Source organism: Sus scrofa, chromosome 12 (assembly GCF_054392235.1).
Source record: "Sus scrofa isolate SSC_HxYL_T2T_F1_AM1 chromosome 12, Sscrofa_HxYL_maternal_Yorkshire_Landrace_v2.0, whole genome shotgun sequence".
Classification (NCBI taxonomy): Eukaryota; Metazoa; Chordata; class Mammalia; order Artiodactyla; family Suidae; genus Sus; species Sus scrofa.
Genome location: NC_139394.1, coordinates 22,850,432 through 22,867,718, shown reverse-complemented (window position 1 = coordinate 22,867,718; position 17,287 = coordinate 22,850,432). Strand labels below are relative to the sequence as shown.

The 17,287-nt window shown below is 56.5% G+C and overlaps 2 protein-coding genes across 11 annotated transcripts; one reads left to right on the top strand and one right to left on the bottom strand.

Annotated features, from left to right (window-relative positions):
• Positions 1-1,057: 1,057 nt before the first annotated feature.
• On the bottom strand, positions 1,058-2,730 carry MIEN1 (migration and invasion enhancer 1). Of its 2 annotated transcripts, none has more exons than XM_013979706.3 (4): positions 2,619-2,730; positions 2,418-2,530; positions 1,595-1,671; positions 1,058-1,507 (listed from the first exon to the last, which is right to left on the bottom strand). In XM_013979706.3, the coding sequence occupies exons 1-4, from the start codon at positions 2,705-2,707 to the stop codon at positions 1,424-1,426; spliced, it is 363 nt and encodes a 120-aa protein (XP_013835160.1). In that variant the 5' UTR covers positions 2,708-2,730; the 3' UTR covers positions 1,058-1,423. The 2 variants fall into 2 exon arrangements, with proteins under 2 accessions (XP_013835160.1, XP_003131565.4); XM_003131517.6 differs by having other exon boundaries at positions 2,418-2,515.
• A 4,877-nt stretch (positions 2,731-7,607) lies between these two features.
• GRB7 (growth factor receptor bound protein 7) lies at positions 7,608-16,476 on the top strand. Of its 9 annotated transcripts, none has more exons than XM_021067040.2 (15): positions 7,608-7,799; positions 11,867-12,023; positions 12,113-12,263; positions 12,431-12,587; positions 12,703-12,824; positions 12,940-13,017; positions 13,322-13,459; positions 13,789-13,899; positions 14,147-14,245; positions 14,736-14,816; positions 14,935-15,051; positions 15,240-15,300; positions 15,427-15,514; positions 15,601-15,694; positions 15,939-16,476. In XM_021067040.2, exons 2-15 carry the CDS (start codon positions 11,872-11,874, stop codon positions 16,083-16,085), a joined length of 1,596 nt encoding a protein of 531 aa, XP_020922699.2. In that variant the 5' UTR covers positions 7,608-7,799; positions 11,867-11,871; the 3' UTR covers positions 16,086-16,476. The 9 variants fall into 9 exon arrangements, with proteins under 9 accessions (XP_020922699.2, XP_084840785.1, XP_020922698.2 ...); XM_084984659.1 differs by having other exon boundaries at positions 11,821-12,023; XM_021067039.2 differs by lacking the exon at positions 7,608-7,799 and adding an exon at positions 8,024-8,066.
• The last annotated feature ends 811 nt before the right edge of the window (positions 16,477-17,287 follow it).

Genomic DNA, 17,287 nt, shown 5'->3' with positions numbered 1-17,287 from the left:
ATTACAATTAGAGTTCCTGCTGTGTGTGGCTCAGTGGTAACAAACCCGACTAGCATCCATGAGGATGCGGGTTCGATCCCTGGCCTCGCTCAGTGGGTTATGGATCCGGCAGATGTGTGAGCTGTGATGTAGACTGCAGATGTGGCTCAGATCCAGTGTTGCTGTGGCTGTGCTGTAGGCTGGCAGCTGTAGCTCTGATTCAACCCCTAGCTTGGGAACTTCCATACGCTATAGGTGCGGCCATCAAAAGCAAAAAAAAAAAAAAAAAAAAAAAAAAGTAGCTATCCAGTAAAAAAGAAACAAAATCTAAAAAATTAAAAATCAAAAAGGAGTTCCTGCTATGGCACATCGGGATCAGTGGCATCTCTGCAGCACCAGGACACAGGCTTGATCCCCCGTCCAGCATGTGAGTTAAAGGATCTGTGTTGCTGCAGCTGCGGTGTAGGTCACAGCTGTGTCTCAGATCTGATCCCTGGTCCAAGAACTCCATATCCCATGGGGCAGCCAAAAAAAGAAAAAACTTTTTGAAAACATTTGCAGTTAAAGGAGAGAAAAAGAAAAAAGAAAATGAGAGAAGGAAATACTAAGACATAAAGCAAGTATTAGTTTGTGTAAAAAGGCAACTAGATTCCCAACTCATTCTAGGAGGTCAATATTTTCCAGTGTTAAAGCCAGGCAAAAATAACCACAAAAAAAGAAAACTACAGTCAAATAGCTCATGTAACAGAAATACTTAAACGAAATATTAGTAAACCATCTCATAACAAAAAAAGGATTATACACCATGGAGGGGAGAAAAGTAGCTATGCAGGAGTCCCCTGGTGGTTCAGGCAGTTAAGGATCTGGCACTGGTGTGGCTGCGGCACGGTTCAGTCCCTGGCCTGGGAACTTCAGTGTGCTGAGAGCAACCAAAATAAAAAGAAGTAGCTATCCAGAAAAAACCCATCCAACCAGCAAAGTTACGTTGGTGGCATAAAGGTTGGTTGGGCTGGCTTCTGTCCTCTCGCCCTTCCCCAGTCCCAGACCAGACATAAAAACACACACCAGCAGGCACAGGTGTTTGCAGTGCCACTTTATTGCTGATAGCTGACATTGCCTGGGGCTAGTGAAAATAAATTACAACTATGGTAGCATCTGACAGGTACGGCTAAGCTGGAGGGGGATGCAGGCTTTTGTGGGCACTGATCCTGGGAAAGGGGCATAAAGTGACTGGAAGTGTCCATGGAGAGGGTCTTCCTTCCACCCCCAAGACCACAGATGCATCTATTCCCTCCCGGTACCCAAAGGTGCGAAGTGGGGGCCAGGGTCTCTTAGTTACCAGGAGCTAAGTGAGGTGAAAGAGGCAGTGGGGAGCCCTCAGCAGGACCAAAGGGGCAACCAAGGCTTGGATCCCAAAAGAGCAGGAACCTAGAAACACATGTAGTCACAGGATGACGCAGGGAGGGCGGCTATTGGTAATCTTTTCTAGGGGTTCTCCGTTACTGGCTCTTCGGATGGCCTCAATGAGCTAGAAGGCAGAGACAGGGAATGGGATGATGCATTCGTTGTGGGGGCAGGGCGAGCCGGGGATCTTCCCAGCATTGCAAGTACTCACATCTTTCTCGTAAGGAAAGCCCCCATTCTCCAGCTTGGAGAACACCAGCTGTCCATTGATTTCGATCTCAAAGGCCCCTGGTATTAAACAAACGGATGAATGAACTGGATGCTGAGAACAGGTAAGAGTCAGGGGAAGCCCTCCAAAGTGGGGCCCTCCCCACTCTTAGATTTAACACCGGCTCTTTCTTGTCCCTCGCTGGCCCCATGAGGACTCTAGAAAGCCATTTGCCAACCCTGTATCAAAGCCAGAGGAACCTAATAATGGAGGCGTCTCAGTGTATCTTTCCCTTGAACTCAGCCTCATAACTCAATAAAAGGTTCCCTCCCCTCCAACTCTGCACTTCAGTCTCATCCGTTTTCCCCAACAGGCTTCATCTGTGACCCGCCTCACCAGGTAGGGGCCTTACGTTGGTTGGCCGTTTTACTATGTGCCACTCACTACTGTACACGATGTGAAACAGCCAATACAGAGTTCCCGTTGTGGCTCAGTGGTTAACGAACACTACTAGCATCCAGGAGGATGCGGGTTTGATCTCTGGCCTCGATCAGTGGGTTAAGGATCCAGCGTTGCCATGAGCTGTGGTGTAGGTTGCAGACGTGGCTTGTATCCTGCGTTGCTGTGGCTGTGGTGTAAGCTGGCTGCTACAGCTCCGAATCGACCCCTAGCTTGGGAACCTCCATATGCTGTGGGTGCGGTCCTAAAAAGACAAAAAAGAAAAAAAAAAAAAAAAAAAAAAACCTCAAAACAGCCAATGCCAGAGCCAGAAAGTGGTAGAGCTGGGATTTAGAACACTGACTCAGCAGGTGTTCTGCGGCCTCACCTGTGCCCCCCAGGCGCGACTCGATCTCGATGCCCGGATACTGCTCCTTCACGGCACTCGCCAGCTCCAGGTAGGTCGCTTCGAAGCCGCAGGGTTCACTAGGGAGAAGACACCTGGGGTCCACTTGGATTTCGGGAAAGGTTACTCCAGTGGACCCACCCTCGTTCAGCCCGAATCCTCGCACTGGCCGGAGCCGCTCACCAGTACTCAACCACGATGCGGACCCCACTGCCCGGTTCGATCTCCCCGGGAGGGGGCGCTACGGATGTCGGCCCTGTCTCCCCGCTCATTGCCTTGCCGCCGGCTCCCCTCTGCCGCTGCTTCCGGGTATGACGAGACGCCGCGGGCACGTGACGGGGCGGGGCCGCCGGACGGGGCCGCTCCTTACGTCTGGGCGCCCCCTGCAGGCCACGGCGGCTGCTACGTTTTGACCCCATCGCCAGCTTGAAGGGCAGGTGGGTCCAGACCACTTTCCTGCTCCCGGGCTATCAGAGGGCCTAACTTGCCGTGCACCTGGTGTCTGCTGGACTTCACGGTCTTATTTAATCTAATGAAATGTCTTAGACTGCAAAACGCTCTCCAGTTTACAAAAGGAAGGGAAAGTGGGGCAAGCGGACCCAGAGCCTGGGTTTGGCTGATGCGATAGAACAGTTGCCATTTCTCGCTAACATGCTGATGGCATTTTAAACCACTCAATAGTTACACGGTCACGTACTTCTGACTCTTAAGCGCTAGACTGCAGGCACAGTCTGGGCAATCGCTACCACTCTCCTGCCTTCGAAAACCTGAGGCTCTGAGCCTCCCATTCTGTAGGCTCTATGCTGCCATCACGTTCACGTTCACCTCCCGTCTCCTCCTTGCTTCGCAATAAAGAGCTGGGGGCGGGGGGGACTGAGAAGGGAGTTCCCGTCCTGACTCAGCGGTTAGCGAACTAGCATCCACGAGGACTCCAGTTCAATCCCTGGCCTCGCTCAGTGGGTTAAGGATCCGGTGTTGTGAGCTGTGGTGTAGGTCGAAGACAGGGCTCAGATCCCCTGCAGCTGTGGCTCTGGCGTAGGCCAGCGGCTACAGCTCCGATTCGACCCCTAGCCTGGGAACCTCCAAATGCTGCAGGTGTGACCCTAAAAAAGACAATAAATAAATAAAGAGCTGGCTTCTTTATTTCCATTTTGCAGTTTTTGAAATGGAGGCTGACTCTCTGTCTCTTCTCTCCCTGGGGACATCCTTACAGGTTACCAAACCTAGCATTTCTTTAAACCATTCTTTTTTGGAGTTCCCGTTGTGGCGCAGCAGAAACAAATACAACTAGCATTTATGAGAGTGTGGGTTCGATCCCCGGCCTCGCTCAGTGGGTTTAGTATTGATTTGTAAGTGTTCTTTATATACCTTTGACCCTTGAACAATACAACATTGAACCATGCAGCACTTATGCATGGATTTTTTTCAATAAATACATAATACATAATCCAAGGTTAGTTGAACCTGAAGATGGAAACCATGGATAGGAAGGGCTGACTGTGAAGTTATACTTAGATTTTCTACAGCTCAAGGGTTGTCGGCACCCCTAACCTCTGCATTGTTCAAAGGTCAACTCTATTCTAGATACCAAGTCCCTAGTCAGATTATGATTTGCAAACATTTTCCTCCATTTTTTCACAAGATTTCTTTCTTTCTTTTTTCTTTTTTCTTTTCTTTTTTTTTTTTTAGGGCTGCCCCTTTGGCATATGGAGGTTCCTAGGTTAGGGGTCTAATTGGAGCTGTTGCCGCCGGCCTACACCACAACCACAGCAATGCCAGATCCGCGCCGTGTCTGTGACCTACACCACAGCTCACAGCAACGCCAGATCCTTGACCCACTAAAGGAGGCCAGGGATCAAACCCGAAACCTCATGGTTCCTAGTTGGATTTGTTTCCACTGCACCACGATGGGAACTTCCCCCCAAATTTTAATTTTGATGAAATATAATTTACCAATTTTTTTCTTTTGTCATTTGTGATTTTGCTCTTATATCTGAGATCTCTGCCTAACCAAAGGTCAAGATTATTTTCTCCCATAGTTTCTTCCCGAAGTTTTATAGTTTTAGCTTTTACATTTAGGTCTGTAATCAGTTTTGAGTTAACACTTGTACGTTGTGTGAGGCAAGGATCTCAATTCATCTTTTAGCACAAGGATAGACAATTGTCACAGAACCAGAGTTCCCACTGTGGCTCAGCAGGGTAAGAACCCGACTAGTATCCATGAGGCTGTGGGTTTGACCCCTGGCCTCGATCGATCAGCGGATTGAGGATCCAATGTTGCTGCAAGCTGTGGCATAGGATGCATCTCACATCTGGTGTCCCTGTGGCTGTGGTGTAGGCCGGCAGCTGTGGCTCCAATTCGACCCCTAGCCTGGGAACTTCCAAATGCCTTGGGTGAGGCCTTAAAAAGGCAAATAAAGAAATAAATACAAATTGTCCCAGAGCAACTATCAAAAAGATTATCCTGGAGTTCCCGTTGTGGCACAGTGGTTAACGAATCCGACTGGGAACCATGAGGTTGTGGGTTCGGTCCCTGCCCTTGCTCAGTGGGTTAACGATCCGGCGTTGCCGTGAGCTGTGGTGTAGGTTGCAGACACGGCTTGGATCCCGAGTTGCTGTGGCTCTGGCGTAGGCCAGCGGCTACAGCTCTGATTCAACCCCTAGCCTGGGAACCTCCACATGCCGCGGGAGCGGCCCAAGAAATAGCAAAAAGGCAAAAAAAAAAAAAAAAAAAAAAAAAGACTATCCTTTCCCCTATTGAACTATCTTGGCACCTTTGTAAAAATATCAACTGACCAGAAATGTAAGGGTTTTTACGTGGATTCTTGATTCCTTTGATCTATAAATCTATTCTTTGTTATTGTTGCTTTTATTTAAGAAATTCAGGAGTTCCCATTGTGTCTCACTGGATTAAGGACCAGATGCTGTCTCTGTGAGGATGGGGGTTCGATCCCTGGCCTTGCTCAGTGCGTTGATCCAGTGCTGCTGCAAGAACTGTAGCAGTGTAAAAAGAGAAAAGGAAAAAAAAATTCATACATAATTTTTTTTTTTTTTAGGGCTGCACTCACAGCATACAGAAGTTCTCAGGCTAGGGGTCGAATTGGAGCCACAGTTGCCGGCCACAGCCATAGCCACAGCCAAGTAGGATCAGAGCCGTGTCTGCCACTTACACCACAGCTCACGGCAATGCCGGATCCTTTACCCACTGAGCAAGGCCAGGGATCGAACCTGCATCTTCATGGATACTAGTTGAGTTTGTTACCACTGAGCCACATGGGAACTCCCATATATAATTTATCACAGTTATACCCATCCTCTTGATCGTACCTTTCTGTGAGTGCTGACACACTGGTGTACGTCCACCGTCAAGACCAAGATCCCCAGCAACTCCATTACCTCCTCACAGGCATCTCTGTGGTCGACCCCTCTCCCTTCTTCCCAGCTCCAGATCTGCCTTGGGTCCTTCTCATCTGCCCACTCCAGAAAGTCATATAAATGGAAACGTACTCAGCCCTCCGAATCTGGCTTCCCCCGCCAACCTACCCTTCAACACCAGAGTGAGTTTTCTAAAATATAAGTCTGCCCGCTCTTCTGTGCCTCTACTTAAAGCCCAGATGGACCCTGCAGAGTCTGGCCTCTGCCCATAGTTCCTGCTGGTCTGGACAGACAGGATGGATGGCTCTTAAACCTGGTTTACAGAACAACCACCGGAGGGCTTGTCAATACCACACATTCCTGGGTCTTGGCCCCAGAGACCAAGATTCAGTAGTTGGGGAGGGGCCCAGGGACCTGTTTTTTTACACAAGCCTAGAGAGCGTTGGAGGCTGTGGTCACAGGCCACACTTTGAGAAACAGCTGTGTACAAAGCCTTTCGCCACACCTTCCATACCTGCTCAGCCACACCTGTAAGGCCTCCTGTCCTTCCTTCTCCACCCCCATTCTGCCTCTAGATGCTCTGTCCCCTTTTGCCAAGGGCTTTGGCGCTTGTTCTGTCATCATGAAAGGTGACATTCCCATCCATCAATCCACTTCTGTCCCCTGCCCCAAGACAACTTCCCCCCTGCTCCAGGGTCACTTCCATGGAGAAGTCTTTCCCAACCTCCCAGGTAAGTTGTTCTCCCAGTGTAGTTGTCTCGTGCCATTTCTTATTATTTGTGTATTCTTTGATTAACATAAGTCTTTGTGATGGAGCTGCATGAAGATAAGGGCAGGTCATTTTGTTGTATCCCCAGTGCCAAGCATGGGGTTTGCATATAGTAGGTACGTAACAAATATTAGTCAAGTGAATGAAGGAGTGACTGAGTGAATGGTCTACTGCGCTTTGCACAAACGCTTCTGTGGCCCAGGTGACCTCGCCCCTCCCTCACTTCTTGGCTTAGTCCTCTCATACTGGTTTTTCCAAGGAAAACCCAGTTTGGAGAAAGTTGAGCCTGGAGCCACTCCTCCACGCCCCCCCCCCGGGGGGGGGCAGACCTCTTATCACCCCTATGAATTGTTTGTTTATCCAACTGTCACCCGCTTGGGCTGGGAGGTGGCTACTGTCTTTGATCTCAGCCTCTCAGGCGGGCTCTTCACCGTTGTGTTTGCCTAGTGCTGAAGGAGAGCGCAAGGGGAGTCCCCTAGCACCTGGCCAGAGCTTTCCCCAAATCACTCCTCTCACCAGGGGACCTCGTCTAACCCCTTGGATTTCAGGAGACTGAGACCCTGGACTTTGCTCAGAAGACAGGATTTAGCCCAGGTGCCTCCGAGGGGCCAGGATGCAGGCTGGGTGGCCAGACTGTGGCTGGAGGTCAAGGGGCAGGCCAAGTTGCTGGACACCCCTCTGGCTGGCCTCCGGCTTTCGAAGAGTCGCCCTTTGCCCCAGGGGGGTAGGCCCCAGAGCTGCAGTCAAGCCCCCTAAATTGGCCAATGAACATTCCAGGTTTGGGAAGGGTGGGCGGGGCCCTTTCCCCTGACCTTCTAGCCCCCAGCCTCTCCCTCCCAGGTGGTGAGGACCTTCGCTCTCGGGCTGCTCAGTTCAGTTCAATCGCCTCTCCCCAGTCACCTGCTGCCAGCCTAAGGACAAAAACAATCCCAGCCAGCGTAGTGTTGGGGAGGCCCCGCCCCTCCTCCTGGGCTTCCTCCTCCCACGCCCCTCCCCCGTGCCCCGCCCCCACCTGCCCAAGATAATTTGTTTCCCTGGGCAAGGTGCCTGGACAACAGGGCTCAGCCTTCCCCCTCCTTCTGTGCCCAAAGTCAGGACACCCTCCTACCACCTGTAGAATAGAGGGAGCCGATTTGAAATCAAGTCCAGGTACCTGAGGTTCCTAGACAGAGCCGGACTTCAGCCCCTGTGTCCTGCGACTCCTGCTGGGGCTCTTCCAGGTAAGGGGACGGAGATTCGTCCCAGAAGACAACTTGCTCCCACCTCTAGCCGCACCAGGGCCCCAGGCTGTGCCAGTCTCAGGGCCAAGAGCTGGCTGGCTGGCTGCCCAGGTGGGCGGCCAGGCGTCTGCCTGGCTCCCCCTTCCCTTCCTCGCTCAGTGATGTCAGGCCAGGGCGGGGACAGGAGGAGGACAGGTAGTTAAGGGCTTGGCGTCTTCCTCCTTAAATCGGTGGCCCCAGCCCGGTGTACCAACGCCCAGGGTCCAGGTAAGGACCAAAGCGGACACTTCATCTTGGGGGTGGGGAGCCCCAGGGTCCATATGGAAAAAGATTCGGCCTCCTGCTGGGTTGCTCTGGCGGCCTCACTTTCTCTTTTCCTCCAGCCTCCCATCCCGCCCCCTCCTCACCAGCTGCCCTCAGTCTTTCCCTACTCTCATCTCCTGCCCTCCCGGCTCCTCCCGACCCTCTCCGCAACTCCCCGCACCCAGGTCGCCCCCATCCCAAACGCACACTCACCAGCTGACGGGGCCGGGAAGCGAGATCACAGATTCTCGCCTCCTGGAGACGCGGTTTTCCCGCTGAAACTAGCCCCTCCCCACATTCCCAGAAAGAGAGCTGAGAGGGGAGGGTCCAGATACCGAGGGAGCTGCCCCAAGTCTCTCTCTTGCTCTGTCTGATTTGACCGCAGCTTGAGTTCCCCCAAGTCTTTATGAAAGAGAGTCGTCTCCGCGGGGGCCACGGGGGCACCCTCAATTTGGAGGGCAGTAAGGGACAAGGGTTCCCTAAACTGCCAGGGGCCACGGGGGCACCCTCAATTTGGAGGGCAGTAAGGGACAAGGATTCCCTAAACTGCCAGAACGCCGTCTCTCTGGAGTGTAGCCCCCACTCGGCCACAAGGATGCCCTCGGATGGGACGGTGGGGGTGGGACAGGCGGGGGGTCCCTCCTGGCTTCCGAAAGATGTGGTCTCGGTAGACTGGAGGGTTAGATGCGGGGGGGATCCGCAGTGCCGTGTGCGTGTGTGTGTGTGTGTGTGTGTGGGGGTGCTGGGGAGTGTGTGCGCGCGTGCCTGGGGCGGGGGCGAGTGCCTTGTCTGAAGCGGCTGGGGAAAGACCCGGGTCCGAGTCTGGGCCTCCCGGGCAGGTCGGGGATGGAGAGTGCACCTGCCCGCCATCGTCAGTCCTTCCAACCCCGCTGTCCCTCGGGATTGCCCCCTCTTGGTCTGCCCGTCCTGGACTCTGCTCTCCCCTCTCCCCCTGCTCTCCTGCTGGGGGGGCCCCCCGTGAAGGCAAGCGGCCTGTAATGATTAACTTCGCAGACACTCTAGCATTCTTCCCAAATTAAACTTTAAAAGAGCTGCCCCCCCTCACTCCCATTGGGTGTTTTTTCCCCTTAGTGAGGGAGTGGGCGGGGCCTCAGGGTCCCGGGCCCTCCCCCCAACTCCGGGTCACCTAGGGGTTTCCCGCCTCCTCACCTGGGCCCTCGCCCTAAGAGCTCCCCGACAGGTAAGGCCTCCCCCCCGCTCCAGGGAGGGGGCGCGGGGTCCTGGGCCTGGAGGGCGCCTTCCCGCCTCCTCCCGGCGGGGGTTCAGGCTTCGGCTGTTCCGGCCCCTCCCCCCACCTGGGAGGCACGGAAGGTGGCCTTGTTTTCTCCCGGCCCTAGACTGTGGGCCCTGCCACCCGCCCTCGGGGCCAGCCAGGTGGGGCCAGATTCAGGAAGTAAACAAGGAGGCAGGAGGCCGGGAGGGCGGGCAAGAGGGTGGGGCTGGAGCCGCCGGGACAGGAGAGGCTCCTGGGGAAGCCGCAGGTACGAGCGAGACGCAGTGTTGAGGGGACAGATGGAGTTGCGAGGCTAGTTGTTTAAACAGAGCCTTTAGCGAGGGACCCAGTTTGAAAGCTTGAGAGTCTTGTGGATGCGGAGGGGGCTGGGTGGGGGGGTGCGCTGCCCAGGCTCCAGGGCTAGGACCCGGTTCTACTCCCACCTCATCTCTCTTGCAGCCCCTCCCCTAGTCCTCCCTGGAATAAAGTCACCAGGGCTGTTTGCCAGAGAGGAGGCTGGGGGTGGGAGGGGGCCCTGTGTTTGGTGTGGATGGGCGCCCGGTGGGCGTGGGGTCCCCTTTCCGGCAGGACCCTGCTCTCCCTCCCTGCCGGCCTGTCAGTCCTCTTGTATGTTCTTGACTTTCTTTTTTCTTTCTTTCTTTCTTTTTTTTTTTTTTTTTTTTTTTTTTTGCTTTTTAGGGCCGCACCCACAGCATATGGAAGTTCCCAGGCTAGGGGTCAAATCGGAGCTGCAGCTGCCGGCCTACACCACAGGCACAGCAAAGAGGGATCCAAGCTCCGGGGCGGGGCCCTGACCTACAACACAGCTCACAGCAACGCCAGATCCTTTACCCACTGAGTGAGGCCAGGGATCGAACCCGCATCCTCCTGGACACTAGTCGGATTCTTTTCCCCTACACCACAACGGAAACTCCTGTTCTTGACTTTCCACTCCTGCTCCTGAGTACACCTCTGGCCAGACAGGCGAGGATGTTGCTGCATGTAGAGTGAGGGGCACCCCGGAGAGGTTAACTCCATTTCAGATGGGCTTCTGAATCCGGGCCAGGTCTTTTTTCTCTCCCTCCTGGGTGAGGGGGCTCTTGGGCTGGGCTAGTGGCCAGGAGCCCATAGTAGGTCCCATTGCCAGTCCCACCTGGACTGGAGGAGTCGGAGCTGTGCCGCAGGTGGGGAGGAGAGATGAAGTCAGAGGAGCCTCAGGCCCTGCATCCTCCTCCCCCATCCTGTTCCCGGCCCTCCCCCATTCCTCCCAGGCGCCTATGTTGGGGGCGGGAGTGGAGGGGGTGGGTAGAGGCAGGGTTGTTTGTGCTTCTCCTAAGCCAGGAAGTTGTGCGGATGAGTCAAGGTTGAATGGAGAGCCCCAGGCAGTGCTGTCCCGCCCCACCCTGACTCACCTGTCTCCCCCTCCCACCAAAATCTTCATGCCCTCACTTAAAAGTCAGGGACCTGCTTCATCCTGGGGGCTGGGGGGATCCCTTTGGCCACTGGTCTAGCATCCCGAAAGCAGGCAGGGGGCTGAAGTTCTACCAGGTCTGCCCAGGTCTCGGCCCAGCCAAAAGGGTTTGGTTCCTGTGGAGGAGGGAGCTGCAATCCCTCTCTACCCTCCAAGGGGCATCTTTGCCCATCTCTAATATCCTTGCTTGTCCTGGGAGCCTTGTAGCATGTGCGAGTGATAAGACCCTGGCCTTGCCTGGGGTGGCCGGGCATCTTGAGACCAGCGGGTGGATACAACAGGTGCACAGTAATTGATGCAGAGGCCCCAGCCCAGGGTCCAGAGGGAGCTCTTCGGTCTGAATGTGGACAAGCCAGGAAGGCTTCTTGGAGGAAGTAACTCTGGCATGGAGGCCTCAAGAAAGTGGGGTAGGAGGAACCCGGGAAGACACACAAGGTTTGGGGGCTGCTGGGGCCCAGGCCCCCAGGCTAGCCTTCTCCCTCCCACCACCACTGAGGCCACCTCTGGCCCTCCTGGTTCCTCCTTCTCTTTTTCTGTGCATCACTCAGCGCTTGGGCAGGCGTTGCCACAACAGGCTCTGGCAACAAAGCGCTGGAAAAGCCTGGGGCAGAGCCCAGAGGAGTGAGCGCCCCGCATTTGGAAATGAAGTGGTGACCTTGAGAGATACCGAGCCCCAGACCATCTGTGGGTCATGGAGTCTGTTGCTGCTGCCTGGCTTGTGGCAGGGGGACCCTCATAGCTCTTCCCTTGGGTAACTCAGGGCCAAAGGAAGAGCACTGGACTCAGAGTCCAAACACCCAATCCTCCTCCCTGGTTCACCTGTGATGGGGCAAAAATGCTTCCTTCTCAGGGACTCAGTGTCCCCTCTTGTCAATGGGCTCATTCTACCCTTCCCCAAAGGCTCCAGGAAACCCTCGTTATAGGAGGAGCAGCGAGGTGCTGTGTAAACTGAAGCGCCCCTTGACAGCTGGGTGACGTCAGGCGGTCTGGGTCCTCTTGGTCCCTCTTTCCAGGACAAGGGCACAGGAGCCGCTGCGTCAGCCCTTTCTTCTCCCTCAGATGTCATGGAGCTGGGTCTGTCTCCGTCTCATCTCAGCAGCTCCCCGGAGGACCTGTACCCCGCCCCTGGGACCCCTCCTGGGACGCCCCCATCTCCCGATGTCCCTCTGTCTGGGGAGGTAAAGAGGTCCCAGCCTCTGCCCATTCCGACCAGCAGGTAAAATGGGGGTGATGGCTGGGGAGGGCTCGCGGGAGCAGTCAGCCCTGGGCTAGTGCACAAAAGCTCACTGTCACTTCTGTCCCCAGGAAACTTCGAGAGGAGGAGCTGCGGTCAACCTCTCTACCCGCCATCCCCAACCCCTTCCCCGAGCTCTGCAGCCCTCCTTCACAGACCCCCATCCTTGGGGGGCCCTCCAGTGCAAGGGGGCTGCTCCCTCGAGACGCCAGCCGCCCCCACGTGAGTTGTCCTGGGAAAGAGAAGGCAGGGAGCGTGGGGTGGATGTAAGTGTCACTTTGGAGGAGGTGGGGGGATTTGGTCCCGGGTCCCCGAGGGTAGAGCAGATGGGGGAAGGGAAAGGGCCACGCCTTGCCCCTCTGGAGCCGTCCGCCGTTCCTGGGATGCAGGTTATAAAGGTGTACAGTGAAGACGGGGCCTGCCGCTCGGTGGAGGTGGCGGCGGGCGCCACGGCTCGCTACGTGTGCGAGATGCTCGTGCAGCGGTCTCACGCCCTGAGCGACGAGAACTGGGGGCTGGTGGAGTGCCACCCCCACCTAGCACTGGGTGAGTTGGGGAGCAGGGGGGCTGCCTGGCCCAGGAGGCGACACTTCACAGCTTGGGCTCATCGGGGAGGCCTGGCTGGTCCCCACTCACCCCTGCTTCTCGCCCTTGACCCCAGAGCGGGGCTTGGAGGACCATGAGTCAGTGGTGGAAGTGCAGGCTGCCTGGCCCATTGGCGGAGACAGCCGCTTTGTCTTCAGGAAAAACTTCGCCAAGTATGAACTGTTCAAGAATGCCCCAGTGAGTGTTTTGCTGGCCGGGGAGGGGGTGTGGGGGGGGGGCGTCTGGGCACCAGGACATCCTGATCCCCAGCCTGGACCCTCCATCCCTGACTCCTGGCTCCTTTCTCCCCCAGCACTCCCTGTTCCCAGAGAAGATGGTGTCCAGCTGTCTGGACGCCCACACGGGCTTGTCCCACGAAGACCTCATCCAGGTGAGGGGACGGCCCCATCTCACAGCGTGTCTGTGATTCCCGGGATCAGCCAGTGTTTCTTGGCCTTGAAGCCTGGCCCTTCCCTCTATGAGGTGGAAAGCCCAGTGCAGCCCTAAGGGATGGTGGACAAGTCACTTTTCCTGCGTGGATATCAGTTTCTTCATTTACTAAATGAGGAAAATAAATGCACGCGGAGTACCTCTTGCAAAGGCGTGTGTGTATGTGTGTGAGTGTGTGTGTGTGTGTGTGTGTGCATCTCCACCTCTGGGCCGCTCACCCTCTTCTTGTTCTCCTCTGGCCTCAGAATTTCCTGAATGCAGGCAGTTTCCCAGAGATCCAGGGCTTCCTGCAGCTACGGGGCTCAGGACGCAAGCTCTGGAAACGCTTCTTCTGCTTCCTACGCCGGTCTGGCCTCTATTACTCCACCAAGGGCACCTCCAAGGTGAGATCTCGAGGGTGACAGCCCCCAGCCCCTCGACACCCCCTCCCTGGTCCTTCTGTTGGAGCTCCTGGACCTTATTCCCCCCGCCCCTGGGCTGGCCCCCAGGCCCTGAGACTCACAGGTCCCCTTTCCCTCCCAGCTTACCTGCCCCAGGAGGTAGCAGTGGGAGAGACAGATGAACTGAGTTCAAGTCCCAGCTCTACTTCTATTCGATGGGTGACCCCGGGCACTTCTCTGCATCCCTCTGTCCCCTCCTCCCCATGGCTTAGGGGGGCAGTGATGGGGGATGGGCCTGCCTGAACCAAGTCCCGCTCCCTCCCACTGCCCAGGATCCGAGGCACCTGCAGTATGTGGCCGATGTGAACGAGTCCAATGTGTACGTGGTGACCCAGGGCCGCAAGCTGTACGGGATGCCCACGGACTTCGGCTTCTGCATCAAGGTGAAGAGTGTGGCCTGGCCTGGCAGGGAGTGGGAGCTGCTCAGGCTTGGGGAACCTAGCTGGGGCTTCTGAGCTCCCTCGGGGACACCCAGACCCCTCTCCCTGCTCCCTGCCCTACCCCACGGAGACAGGAAATGATACCTGGTCTAGGCAGATGTGGGACCAGCCAGTTTCCTCTCCCCACGGAGACAGGAAACGATACCTGGTCTAGGCAGATGTGGGACCAGCCAGTTTCCTCTCCCCACAGCCAAACAAGCTTCGAAATGGCCACAAGGGCCTTCGCATCTTCTGCAGCGAGGACGAGCAGAGCCGTACCTGCTGGTTAGCTGCCTTCCGCCTCTTCAAGGTGAGATCCTGGCCTGGGCCCATCTCAGGATCCCTGGTGTCAGGCAGGAGTTATAGCTTTGCCCTCAGGAAGTCTCTAGAAGGAGGGGGCATCACAGCCTTGCTCTCTTGGAATTTGGTCTGGAGTTCCTGTTGCAGCTTAGTGGGTTAAGACCCTGGCATAGCGTCTGTGAGGATGCATCCTTCCTTAGTAGGTTAAGGATCCAGTGTTGCCGAAAACTGCAGTGTAGGTCAGATCCGGCATGGCTGTGGCTGTGGTGTAGGCTGGCAGCTACAGCTCCAATTCGACCCCTAGCCTAGAAACTTCCATATGCCACAAGCGCGGCTGTAAAAGGAAAAAAAGAATCCTTGGTCCAAAGCTGGAGTCACAGCTCTGGTTTAGGAAGCCCCTTATCCAGGGGCAGAGATAGAGACCTGCCCTTGGGAAGACCTGGTCTGGGGGGTGTCATGGCCCAGCCCCCCCATCACCTCGTTCTCTCTCCATCCCCCAGTATGGGGTGCAGCTGTATAAGAATTACCAGCAGGCACAGTCCCGCCACCTGCGCCCGTCCTGTGCAGGTTCCCCACCCTTGGTGAGTGAGCACAGGGGTGTTAGCGGGGGATGGGTCGGGGGAGGCACCCAAGCCCTGTGCCAGGAATAGTCTGGTCCTGTTCTGCCCCTCCACCCACCCCATCCTCTCCCACCTGCAGAGGAGCGTCTCGGACAACACGCTGGTGGCCATGGACTTCTCCGGCCATGCTGGTCGTGTCATCGAGAACCCCCGGGAGGCTCTGAGTGCCGCCCTGGAGGAGGCCCAGGCCTGGAGGGTGAGGGTTTGCATTCATCTGCATGTCGATCCTGGGAACTGCTCCCCACACGAGGTTCCATGGAGTGGGAAGATGAAAGGGAGGGCCGGGGGGTGGGGGGCAGCTTCAGAAGGAGGGCTCTGTATCCCTGAGGGGCCGCTGATCCCCCAGCCACGCCCTGACCCCTTGTGTCCCCCACTGTGTTGCAGAAGAAGACGAACCACCGCCTCAGCCTGCCCACCCCATCCTCAGGCACGAGCCTCAGTGCAGGTGGGTGAGGGCCCAGCGTCCCCAGGGGTGGGGCTGCCGTGGCTTCTCTGAGCGCCCCCAGTGGGGGTGGTTAGAACGAGGGTCCCTGCCCCGGAGTGACCGTCCATCTGCCTCCCTTCACCCCAGCCATCCACCGCACCCAGCCTTGGTTCCATGGACGCATTTCCCGCGAGGAGAGCCAGCGGCTCATCGGGCAGCAGGGCCTGGTAGACGGGTAAGGGGCAGTGCTGGGCCGGGCAGAGACCTCAGTCGAAGTGGCAGCCCTGTGTCTTTGGGTCATGGTGCCCTGTCTCCTGGCAGCCTGTTCCTGGTCCGAGAGAGTCAGCGGAACCCACAGGGCTTTGTCCTCTCTCTGTGCCACGTGCAGAAAGTCAAGCATTACCTTATCCTGCCAGTGAGTAGTCCCGGGTTCCTGCAGTGGAGACACAGGACTGCCAGCACCCTGTCCTCCTCTCAGGCCCTCTCAAGAGGCATCCCCTCCCTGCCCCCCACCCCACCCCCCACCCCCGGGTCTGGGATCTCCTGTTCTTTGCTTTCTCCTGCGAAAGCACTGGGGGACTTCAGCCCTGGCCCAGGAGGGAGCTCCCGCAGCCTGGCGCCCCTCCCTGACCTGCCACCCCTCTGGCCGCTCACCCCAGAGCGAGGAGGAGGGTCGCCTTTACTTCAGCATGGACGACGGCCAGACTCGCTTCACCGACCTGCTGCAGCTCGTGGAGTTCCACCAGCTGAACCGCGGCATCCTGCCCTGCTTGCTGCGCCACTGCTGCACCCGTGTAGCCCTCTGAGCACCAGGCAGGCGGGCCCGCGCCTCAGCCACTCCAGGCCACACGCCGCCACCCCTCCGCATATAGGATGGACCCGGAGCATGAAGAAGGCAGGGACAGGCTCACCGTGAAGACCCAGGACCTGGGTGTTCTCTGCTCCTTGCCTCTTTCAGGCCGAAGTGCCCCCCGCCCCCAGCCCCTCGCCTCATCCACCCTCGCCTTCTCCTTAAGGGAGGGCCCTGGGGTGGACCCCTCCCCTTCACGGAGCTCCCGGGCACCGCTCTGGGGTAGGGCATTATGGGAGAGATGGGGGCAGCTCAGGTGGTCTTTAGGCCCCACACTTTGTACAGACCGAGAGGCCAGTTGATCTTCTCTGTTTTATACTAGTGACAATAAAGATTATTTTTTGGTACAGCTGTGAGTTTTTTTCTGGCACCACCTGGCTAGGCCGGAGCAGAGAGGGGAAGAGGGCAGAGGGGGAGGGGAAAGGTCGGCCCCAGTTAAGGCCCTGCGAAGGTGTCGGATGGATTGAGGCTGCCTACCGGCCGGGCTGGATGTTTCTTGAGGTGCTTCTGGCTGTCTGCCAGTCTCTGGTGCCCAGCATGGAGCCTGACCCAGAGTCGATGTCCAAGAATTGCTCGTTGAATGAATGGAGGCATTCCTGTCGTGGCTCAGCTGAAACGAATCTGACTGGCATCCATGAGACGCAGGTTTGATCCCTGGGCCTCGCTCAGTGGGTTAAGGATCCAGCACTGCTGTGGCTGTGCCGTTGGCTGGCAGCTACAGCTCCGATTTGACCCCTAGTCTGGGAACTTCCATATGCCGAAGGTGCCGCCCTAAAAAGACAACAAAAAAAGACTGAATGGACAAGGCACTCTCATCCGGGTGCGATTTCCTGATGGGACCCAAAGCTACAGAGGGCGCTCTAACAGAGCCTGGGAGTTGGCGAGCATCCAGATCCTCAGCACCTCCTGGGCTGGGTGGGATAATGAGTCCTGACAAAGACACAGGCGCTGTCCACCAGCTACAAGTCAGCGACAGCTCCGACAGCTCCGTTACCTTGCCTCCAACCCAACCTGCCCCACCCCCTCCGCGCCGTCTCCCTCCTCCCCAGCCTCTGATCTGCTTCCTGTCCTTTTTTTTTTTTTTTTTTTTTTTTTTTAGGGCCGCACTTGCAGCATATGGAGGTTCCCAGGCTAGGGGTTGAATGGGAGCTGTAGCCA

Excerpts from the sequence above, each read along its gene's own strand:
- MIEN1 (XM_013979706.3), bottom strand. The coding sequence starts at position 2,707 with ATGAGCGGGGAGACAGGGCCGACATCCGTAGCGCCCCCTCCCGGGGAG. Across the intron at positions 1,672-2,417 it reads GTCGCGCCTGGGGGGCACAG|GGGCCTTTGAGATCGAAATC; the intron begins GTGAGGCCGCAG and ends GTTTAATACCAG. Across the intron at positions 1,508-1,594 it reads GCTTTCCTTACGAGAAAGAT|CTCATTGAGGCCATCCGAAG; the intron begins GTGAGTACTTGC and ends TCTGCCTTCTAG.
- GRB7 (XM_021067040.2), top strand. The coding sequence starts at position 11,872 with ATGGAGCTGGGTCTGTCTCCGTCTCATCTCAGCAGCTCCCCGGAGGAC. Across the intron at positions 12,825-12,939 it reads AACTGTTCAAGAATGCCCCA|CACTCCCTGTTCCCAGAGAA; the intron begins GTGAGTGTTTTG and ends TTTCTCCCCCAG. Across the intron at positions 14,817-14,934 it reads GTGCAGGTTCCCCACCCTTG|AGGAGCGTCTCGGACAACAC; the intron begins GTGAGTGAGCAC and ends TCCCACCTGCAG.